The 10,883-nt window shown below is 40.0% G+C and overlaps 1 protein-coding gene across 1 annotated transcript in view; it reads left to right on the top strand.

Moving 5' to 3' along the window:
• The window catches only part of CSTA (cystatin A), a 20,494-nt gene extending 11,547 nt beyond the window's left edge, over positions 1–8,947 (top strand). The window contains exons 2-3 of the mRNA XM_004373631.1: positions 6,370–6,471; positions 8,819–8,947. Of these exons, the coding sequence (XP_004373688.1) occupies positions 6,370–6,471; positions 8,819–8,947 (231 nt within the window). The remainder of the gene's footprint in view (positions 1–6,369; positions 6,472–8,818) is intronic.
• Positions 8,948–10,883: the final 1,936 nt, after the last annotated feature.

Raw genomic sequence — 10,883 nt, 5'->3', positions numbered from 1 at the left:
TGGGGTTGTTAACCAATGTCATAAAACAATATGTGTACTACTGTTTCATGAGGAACTATTTGTTCTGTAAGCCTTCACCTGAAGTACAATAAAATATAAATAAATAAAAAGTCTACTTATTGAATTTAAAACTCTCTAGCTCCCTTCTTATACTTGGTTCAGGAATGCTGGGATCCAGGCTTACACCCCCCTGAGGTAGACATAATAATCACCCCCTAAAGATGTCCATGTCTTAATCCCCAAAACCTGTGAATCTGTTACCTTACATGGCAAAGGGACTTTGCGAATGTCATTACATTATGGATCTTGAGATGGGGAGATCATCCTGGATTATCCAGGCGGGCTCAGTGTAATCCCAAGGGTCCTTATAAGAGGAAGGCAGGAAGGTCAGAGTCAGAGTGGAGATGTGACAATGGAAGCAGAGGTTAACAATATATCCTGGAAATTAGCCCAAATCCATTGATAAAGGTCTTTCTCGTGCTTTTGTATGGCTGAATAGTGCTCCATGGCATGGATGTACCATAGGGGAGTGGTTGAAGCAACTATGGTACATTCACACAATGGAGTACTATGCAGGACATATTGCTAAGTGGGGAAAAAAAGGACAAAAGGGTCTCTATATTATGCTATCTTTTGTGTAAGGAAAAAAAGAGGATATAAGAAAATATACTTGTATCTACCCATTTGTGCAAAAAGAAATACAGGATGATCCCTCTATTAAGAAAACAAGAATAGATATATAGAGACCAATGTTCATTGGTGGTTACCAGGGAGAGGAGGGGGGGATGGGAAAGTACACTTTAGATCCCAGAGACTTATTATTTTTGGTGATGGGAAAAGTAGCACTGAATGTGGATGTAGTGAGGACAGCACAACCAAAGTAAAAATTAGTGAGCACATATAGATGGGTATAGGCATATTGGTAGAGGGGTAAGTACAGGTCCGTACATTGGTGAGAACAGATAGAAGTATCTATAAACCAAAACCAAACCAAATCCATTGCCATCGAGTCAATTCCGAATCGTAGTGACCCTATACGACAAAGTAGACCTGCCCCATAGATTTTACAACTAGCAGCTTGTGGATTTGAACTGCCAACCTTTTGGTTTCCAGTGGTAGCTCTTAACCACTATGCCACCAGGGCTCCAGAAGTATCTACAGGTACATGTAAATAAAAATATTTGGGTGCAGGCACATATACTCATTGAAGACACAAATACAGATACTCCTTAGACATAACCAAACACCTTCCAAGATTAGTTTTCTGGGTTTGAAAGCTTAGGACCATAGTCTCATGGGACAACTCAGTCAACTGGCATGACTTAGTTCACAAAAATCATGATCTGCATCCTAGTGAGGTGAGTACAGTCTGTGGTCTTAAAAGCTTCTGAGCAGCCATCTAAGATGCAACTACTGGTCTCTACTCACCGGAAGCAAAACAGTAAGAAGGTAATCAAAAGCTCAGAGAAGAGACAAGTCTACAACAGCCACGACCTCATCTACCCTGAGACCATAAGAACTAGATGGTGCCCAGCTACCACTACTGCCCATTCTGACAAGGGTCACAATAGATGGTCCCAGATAGAATGGGATAAAAATATGGCGAACTCAAATTCTTATTAAAAAAAAAAAAGCCAGACAAACTGGAACAGTAGAGAACAGAAGACTCCCTGAGACTTTTACCCTAAGACATTCTTTAAACCTAGAACCAAACATATCCTGAGATCACCTTTTAGTGAAATAGCAGAGTGGCACACAAAATAAAGGATATTACCTGTAAGATCAGTGCTCTACTTAAAAACCATCTGTATGAGACCAAAATGTCAACAATTCCTCAAAAGTAAAGATGAGAAGGAAGATAAGGGGGCAGGGAAACTAGAGTACTGGAAATTGAACAAACAGAACACAACTAAAGAGAATGCTGACACATTGTGATAAATATAACTAATGTCACTAAACAATTTGTACAGCAATTGTCAAATGAGCACCTAACTTGTTGTGTAAACTTTCACCAAAATCTCAATAAAATATTATTTTTTAAAAAAAGAAAGGAAGAAAGAAAAATACAGGAAGCCTAAGCCAGAAACTAGTGAAACTGGTTACCTGCAGAGGGTGGGTGGGAACTGGGTAGAAGGGGTGAAGGGCAGTGACATATCTCTGAATATACCTTTTTGGATACTTCTGACTCTTAGAGCCATGGTCGCTTCACATACCCAAAAAATAAATAATTAAAATCAATCAGAATGTAGGGGAAACCAAAAGGAAATACAAAATGCAACAAATGAGCCATAATGAACGAAAAGTATTACAGATGAATAACATCAGCACATTGAAAGGTGGGAAAGAAAATAACTAACCTAAGTAACTTTGAAATACAGTATCTTGACTATATACACGGTAAGATTAAAGACAAAAAGAATGGTACATAAACAGTGTACTCTAGTTACTAATATTTACTTTTCATAGGAGTATGAGTTAGCAGTTCTGAAGCTATTTCAGTTCCAGTTGCCGCTGAGTCGATTCCAACCCATGGCGACCTCATGCATATCAGAGGAAAACTGTGCTCCACAGGGTTTTTTCCAGTGGTTAATTTTTCAGGACTAAGGTGTGCCTGACCCAAGCCAAGGTGTTTTCAGTCGCCTCATATGCATGTGAAAGCTGGACAATGAATAAGGAAGACCGAAGAAGAATTGATACCTTTGAATTATAGTGTTGGCGAAGAATTATTGAATATGCCATGGACTGCCAAAAGAACGAACAAATCTGTCTTGGAAGAAGTACAGCCAGAATGCTCCTTAGAAGCAAGGATGGTGAGACTTCGTCTCACATACTTTGGACATGTTATCAGGAGGGACCAATCCCTGGAGAAGGAAATCATGCTTGGTAAAGTAGAGTCAGTGAAAAAGAGGAAGACCCTTGACAAGATGGATTGACACAGTTGCTGCAACAACGGGCTCAAACATAATTGTGAGGATGGTGCAGGACTGAGCAGTGTTTCATTCTGTTGTACATAGGATTGCTATGAGTTGGAACTGACTCAACGGCACCCAACAACAATTTTGCAAGAGTACATTACCAGGACTTTCTTCCAAGGTACCTCTGGGTGGACTCAAACCTCCAGCCTTTCAATTAGCTGCCAAGCACATCAACCATTTACACTACTCAAGAATTCCTGAACAAATAAATGCATTGTGAATAATGAGAGCCAGGCTTCTCACTGTTGGAAAAGGGGTTACAAATTAGGAAAGGGGTAAAACTAGATGAATCCTGTGGTGCTGGATTTGAATGCGAGGTATCAGTATGAATATATATATATATATATATGAATAAAAACTCATACACACACACACACACACATATATATATATATACACAGGGAAAGATGATTAGAATAGATACGAGTATGTGTATGTGTTAGTATATACATACATATATTCTGTAGCTCTTCTCACTGAGAAGACCAAGAAGCAATGACACTCAGTAACAAGAAGCATACACAGTGCCCAAATCTTGGAATCTCAATACCATTCTCCAATAAAAGAACAAGGGGTCCTTGAAGAAATGGCTGATTCTAGGGCTAAGGCTTTCTTCCATTTGCTTTAGCTATTCTACGTTCAAGAGCAAGTTTCAGAGTTTTCTGACATCCATTTTGGTCTTTTATTTCTTTCCTGTCTTATTCAATCTTATGCTGAGCAAATAATCCAAGAAGCTGGACTATATGAAAAAGTGTGTGACATCAGGGTTGGTGGAAGACTCATTTAACAACCTGTGATATGCAGATGACACAACCTTGCTTGCTGAAAGTGAAGAGGACTTGAAGCACTTACAAACGAAGATCAAAGACTACAGCTTTCAGTATGGGTTACACCTCAGTAAAGAAAACAAAAATCCTCACAACTGGACCAACAAGCAACATCATGATAAATGGAGAAAAGATTGACGTTGTCAAGGATTTCATTTTACTCAGATCATGCTTGATAAAGTAGAGGATCAGCAAAAAAGAGGAGGACCCTCAATGAGATGGACTGACACAGTGGCTGCAACCATGGGCTCAAACTTAGCAATGACTGTGAGGATGGCACAGGACAGGGCAGTGTTTCGTTCTGTTGTACACGGGGTCACTATGAGTCAGAATCAACTCAATGGCACCTAGCAACAACAACAGGGCTGAGGCAGGGGAAATTCAAAATGAGCCTGGAACATACTGTAGTGTCAAAAAGTAAGAAAATGCTCATAAAATGACTGTAGCTTGTTGAGAGGACAGGAGAGCCAGCTGGAAGGAACTCCCGATAGCCAAATCTAGGGCAATTTGAGCAACAAAAGAAATAGTAATGGAGTATAAACCCCCCAAATACAAGAAATGTCCATAAGTCATACTAGTATAAAGAAATAATTGAAAAAATAAATAAATAGGGGAGAAAGTAAAGCTCTTTGTTAAAGTAGAATCTCAATTAATAAATGTAGAAGGAATGATAGAAATAGAAAATTACCGTTTGGTAAACACCACTGTAATAACTGTTGTGGGAGAGAATCATTAATGGATGCTTGATGACTAATGGATGAAAGTATGAAGAGAGACAAGATAGTTGCATAGCCTCAAAGTAGCTCCCCACAAGCGAAAAATAGTAACTTCACAGTGGAGGAACTTGCAGATACCACCTTAACTGAGTGATCAAAATGAACGTCACTGGCACTGAGACTTGGAGCTATGCACTAAGAGCGTAGCGTCGCTTTTGTGGTATTCTTACAAAATACGTATATCCTCAATCTATCGTAAGAAAAGATCCAACAAACCCAAATTGAGGGACATTCTACAAATTAATTAACCACTCTTGCTGAAAGTGAAGAGGGCTTGAAGCACTTACTGGTGAAGATCAAGGACTACAGCCTTCGGTATGGATTACCCTCAATACAAAAAAACAAAACTCCTCACAACTGGACCAATAAGCAATATCATGATAAATGGAGAAAATATTGAAGTTGTCAAGGATTGCATTTTTCTTGGAACCACAAATTAATACCCATGGAAGCTGCAGTGACGAAATCAAACAACATATTGCATGGGGCAGATTGGCTGCAAAAGACCTCGTTGAAGTGTTGAAAAGCAAAGATGTCACTTTGGGGACTAAGATGCACCTGACCCAAGCCATGTTATGTTCAGTTGCCTCATATGCATGTGAAAGCTGGACAATGAATAAGGATGACCAAAGAAGAAATGATGTCTTTGAATTATGGAGTTGGCAAAGAATATTGAATATACCATGGATTGCCAGAAGAACAAACAAATCTGTCTTGGAAGAAGTACAGCCAGAATGCTCCTTAGAAGCAAGGATGGTGAGACTTAGTCTCATGTACTTTGGACAGGCTATCAGGAGGGACCATTCCCTGGAGAAGGACATCATGCTTGCTAAGGTGGAGAGTCAGCGAAAAAGAAGAAGGCCTTCAACGAGATGGATTGACAAGGTGGCTGCAACAATGGGCTCAAGCATAACAATGATTGTGAGGATGCACAGGACCAGGCAGTGTTTCATTCGGATATACGTAAGGTCTCTATGAGTCGGAACCGACTTGACGGCACCTAACAGCAACATTAAGTTGGAATCGACTGCATGGCAACGGGTTACTCTTTAAAAGAGCCAAGGTCATGAATGGCAAAGGAAGACTGAGGAATTGACCCAGATCAGAGGAGACTAAGGAGACATAACAATTAAATGTAATGTTCCATAAAGATTGCAGCCAAGAAAACCCTAGGAGTCAGTTCTACTCTGTCACATGGGGTCATGAGGAGTCCAAATCAACAAGATGTCACCTAACAACAACAAGAGGATTCTGGATGGGATCCTGGACCAGAACGGGGACATTTGACAGAATTCAAATAAGATCTATAGATGACTTAATAGTATTATACGATGATAATTTCCTGGTTTGATAGTTGTACTATGGTTATGTAAGATGTTAACATCAAGGGAAACTGTGTGAATAGTGTAAGGGAATTCAGTATACTATTTTTGCAACTTTGTTATGTATGAGATTATTTGAAAATAAAAATTTTTTTAATTAAGTAGTAATGATTGCTTTTCCATTTTTTATTAACCAAAGACATATATAACTTTTAGAGCTTTACCAGTCAAATGTTACCGTATTGCATTACTGAGTTGATATAAATTCAGCCTAAAGCAACAAAATTTAACATTTTAGTTATCCCACTCAATCTTATTAAAGATTTGATGGTTTCTTCAAATACTGAAAATAACTCAGAGATTGCATTACCATCTTGGAGGACGTTTAAGAGTACAAGGTTCCCAGAATTGTAAATCACAGAAACAAAGTCCAATATAGCTTTGATAATTTGTTTCCTCTTTTCTTAAGGTTAAGCCACAGCTTGAAGAACAAACCAATAGGACTTATGAAGAATTTGAAGCTGTAGAGTATAAAAGTCAAGTGGTTGCTGGACTAAATTACTTCATTAAGGTTAGAGTTCCATTTGGTTCTAAAAGATATTTCTGATTTTATGTAATATGCCCTATTTCCCCTACCATATAATTTGTTCCTGCTGGTTGTCTTAAATCAAGATGCCTAGTAATGGTAGCCCCAAGTGTGGCTGTTATTGACAGTTGCTGTTGAGTAGGCTTTGACTCATGGTAATCTTATGTATAACAAAAACAAACATAGCCCGGCTCTGCGCCATCTTCATGATCCTCCCAGCCTAGAGGGCTCATCTTCCAGCTCTACACTGGACAATGCTCCATTGTGATCCATAGGGCTTTCATTGGCTGATTTTTGGAAGTAGATCACTAGGTCTTTCTTCCTAGTCTGCGTTATTCTGGAAGCTCCACTGAAACTTGTCTACCACGGGTGATCCTGCTGGTATTTCAGTACTGGTGCCATAGCTTCCAGTATCATAGCAACACTGAGTAACTTGTCAAATACATAAATGATCTTTAAAAAATCCTTATTTAAAGGGCAAAGTAGTTTAAATTATTTTCCCAGGTAATGAATGACTCAAGCCATTCCCTAAATCCATTTAATTCAGACATACAGAATCACAAAGTTTTGAGGTGGAATAAGCTTCAAGATACCATCTGGTCCAGCTGAGATATTATCCTCCCACCTCACACATGGGAGCCCTGGTGGCATAGTGGTTAAGTGCTATGGCTGCTAACTAAAAGGTCAGCAGTTTGAATCCACCAGGTGCTCCTTGGAAACCCTATAGGGCAGTTCTACTCTGTCCTACAGGGTTGCTATGAGTTGGAATCAACTCGACAGCAATGGGTTTGGTTTTTATTTTTTGATCTCACACATGAGGCAGCCAGGGCCACAAACCAAACATGTCCTGAACTGTTATGAAATCATTTTCTATACAATTTCTGGAAATTAAGCTGTATCAATAAGTCTGTATAAATTCACAAGAAAACAAGGATGGTATACATATATCGTCATCTGCCAAATTTGAGAGACTACCACTCGGGAGGTATCATAGTAGGCATTCACTATCCATCTGTCAGTTTCTTTTACTTTTTAGGTGAGAGATTTATGGAAAATTACTTAATCTCTCTTAATCTATTTCCTCATCTGCAAAATTGGCATTGTTCCATCTTTCTTCAGGCCTCTAACTGAGAAGTAAATATGATAATGTATATAGAATGCTCATCAGAGTGTCTGGCTCATAGTAAACATTTGATAAATGGCATTTGTTAAAATTAAGGTAGGAAAGGACTTCAGAACACGGTAAATATTATCATAAGATAAAACTTTCACTATTTCAACCAAAAACCAAAGGGGAAATTCTTACTGTGATTTTCCAGGTCTCAGATTCATCCCCAAACTATCATTTCAACCTTTTTACCAATGACTTCCCAGGAAGACCATTTACCTTTAGAAGGGAAGCTGTCCTCCCCCTATGCCTGTTCAGTCCTGTCCCTGAGAATTTATAAAGTAGGTTCTATGGGTCCCTGGGTGACGCAAACAGTTAAGCACTTGACTACTAACCAGAAAACTGGAGGTTTGAGTCCACCCAGAGGTGCCTTGGAAGAAAGGCCTGGTGATCTACTTCTGAAAATTCAGCCAATGAAAACCCTCCGGAGCTCAGTTCTACTCTAACACACAGGGGGTCACCAGGAGTCGGAGTTAACTTGATGGCAACTTGTTTCTGTTGTTGTTGTTTTTTAATATACATAATGGGAACCACAGATCCCAAATATTCTAGAACAATGTTTATTTTTTTCACCCTTAAGAACCTACATGGCAAACAGTCTCAATTTGGGAGTCAGAAAATAGACTCACCAAACATATAGGCTGTCACTTGTTTTCTTGCTCTGTGCGTTGTTAAAAATAAAATGCCACTCTGGACTTTCACTTGTGTCTGGATTATAGGAAAAAAAAAAAAAAGAATAAAATAAAGCTAGGACCCATGCCTCTTGCTATGCCTTTCTTGTTGTTCTTGTGTGCTGTCAAGTCACCTTTGACTCATAGTGACCCCATGTGACAGAGTAGAACTGCCCCATAGGGTTTTCTTGGCTGTAATCTTTATGGAAGCATATCGGCGGGTCTTTCTCCCACGAAGCTGCTGTGTGGGTTCGAACCACTGACCTTTTAGTTAGCAGTCGAGCGCTTAACCGTTGCCCCACCAAGCCATGCCTTTAGCCTGCCCTTTCACTCATAAAATAAATGTGGTGGGTTTATGGAAGCAAAGGGTCTAAGAGTGCTGTTCAAGAAAAGCTTATTGCAGCAAAGTCTTTATAGGCCTGTAGATCTTCCACTTGATGTAGATCCATGCAAATGAATCTCCTTATTTAGTTATTTAATTTTATCTTTTCAGGTAAAAATAGGTGATAATACTTATATTCACCTGAAGATATTTGAAAGTCTGCCTGCAGAAAATCAGCCTTTGACACTTACTGGTTACCAGACTGGCAAAAGCAAGCATGATGAGCTGAAGGGCTTTTAAAGACATGTTCCAAAAGTTGTCTGATTCTTTCCACTGGCTACTGATGAATGGTCCCTGCTAACAAATATAACTCAAAAAACAAGCACTGTTGTTCAAATAAATTGATGTCTTCAACTATTTCTCATTTATTGTGATAAACAGTAATGACCTTTTCCTTCTCAAAATCAGTGTTATTGCTTTGCTGTAGCTATTCCATACAAATTCATGTTAAATGGAAATCTTACAAAAATTAGCCAGGCCGAATGCAACTGGTGGGGCCCTGGTGGCATAGCGGTTAAGAGTTCTGCTGCTAACCAAAAGGTCAGCAGTTCAAATCCACCAGCCACACCTTGGAAACCCCGTGGGGAAGTTCTACTCTGTCCTATAGGGTTGCTGTTAGTCAGAATCCACTTGATGGCAACAGGTTTGGTTTTAATGCAACCAGCTAAAGGATAGATAGAACCACCCCCCCGCCCCCGCCCTCACCACCACAGTTAGACTACATTATGGGCTATCAGTTAACCAACCTCTTTATTTTCTGTGGCTGCTGAGCACCCAACATTTCTTCTCCACCCTCACGTTTTGAAATTAAAGCAGGTAGTTTTAAAAATACTTTTTTTATTTTGAAACAATCTCAAACTTACAGAAACGTTGCAAAAAAAAAAAAAGGGTTTTCCAAGACATTTGAAGGTCAGTTACCTACAGTGATGTCCCATCGCCAAAAATATTTTTGTGTGCATTTCCTACAAACACCAGAAGCATTTGATATCCACCATCATCCACTTAACGGATGCATGAACAAGCTCCTTAACAGCTGGTGATTTTATACTATCGCCCTTTTCTCCTTCTTTTACATCCAAGAATTATTTGGGATTACTAGAGTAATAAAAATGACATAGAGCTCCGTGGGATAACCTATTGAGAAAGGGCATTCGAAAGCAGGTTGGCCAGTTAAGGCTTATCAAAATAAAGGATCAAGCCCCCACCACCACCACCACCAAAAAGAGGCTGTCTCCCTTTAGAAAAATCACATTGCAACTAAAGAAAAAGTTAAATTTCTGAAACATTTTGTAACCTGACCCTACAAATGCCAGTAAATTTCCATTAGTCCTTAAACTAGCCCATGCCAGATTTGGCCCACCCGACATGGGCAGAAGGGCCAGCTGTGACTGTTAATTGACCTCAACAAAGGACGCAGCAACAGGAGGAACGAATCAGAAGGAAAATCATCACCCGGACCCTATTCCAAAGTGAGAGGGACAACAAGAACCACGTGACCTCCTGTTTCCTGGCCACCTTCTAGAATTTTCCCTCCCCATTCTGCCTGCGCAGCCACAATCTTGCTACCCAAATCACATATAAGTCCTGCTTCCCTGTAGCTCAGGGAGTCGGATCTGAGGAACTTCCTCCGGCTTCTTGCTCTGCGTATTTCAATAAAGTTACTTTCTTTCTCAAAGACTAGTGTACAGATAATTGGCAAGTCTGAGCGCACCAGACAAGGACTCCCCTTCCTGGGTTCGGTAACAACTTTCTCCACCAGATTTGAGGCGGAATCTGTCAGCAAGAATTTGTACTCTCTGGTAAAAATGATTTTGCCTGACCCCAAAGAAAGAGACTGAAAGAATCTACTCATTCCTTGCAGGTGTCGCAGGTCTCACCCTAGCTGTCTGTCAGACACTCTCAGAATTCTCTGCCACAGATTATGTTTTTAACTGACTGATATTGGGCCCAGTGAAGATTCAGAGGGTATGATTTTGTCAAGGGTTTGTAGTTAATGCCTGCTCTGTTCTCTCTTGGGAAACAGATTGCCTCACCTACCTGAGGGACTGAATTGATCATTTTCTGCCTGGTTTCTCAGCTGCGAGAAGGCCAAAGACTCACCCTGGGCCCTAGAGGCTCCTGAGGCTGCTCTTGATGGAACTTGAATCCAGACACGGTGGAGAGTTTCTCCCAAAAA

The sequence above is a fragment of the Trichechus manatus genome, unplaced genomic scaffold, assembly GCF_000243295.1.
Source record: "Trichechus manatus latirostris isolate Lorelei unplaced genomic scaffold, TriManLat1.0 scaffold00026, whole genome shotgun sequence".
NCBI classification, from domain to species: Eukaryota; Metazoa; Chordata; class Mammalia; order Sirenia; family Trichechidae; genus Trichechus; species Trichechus manatus.
The sequence above is the reverse complement of the archived record's forward strand: the minus strand, read 5'-3'. Positions and strand labels throughout refer to the sequence as shown.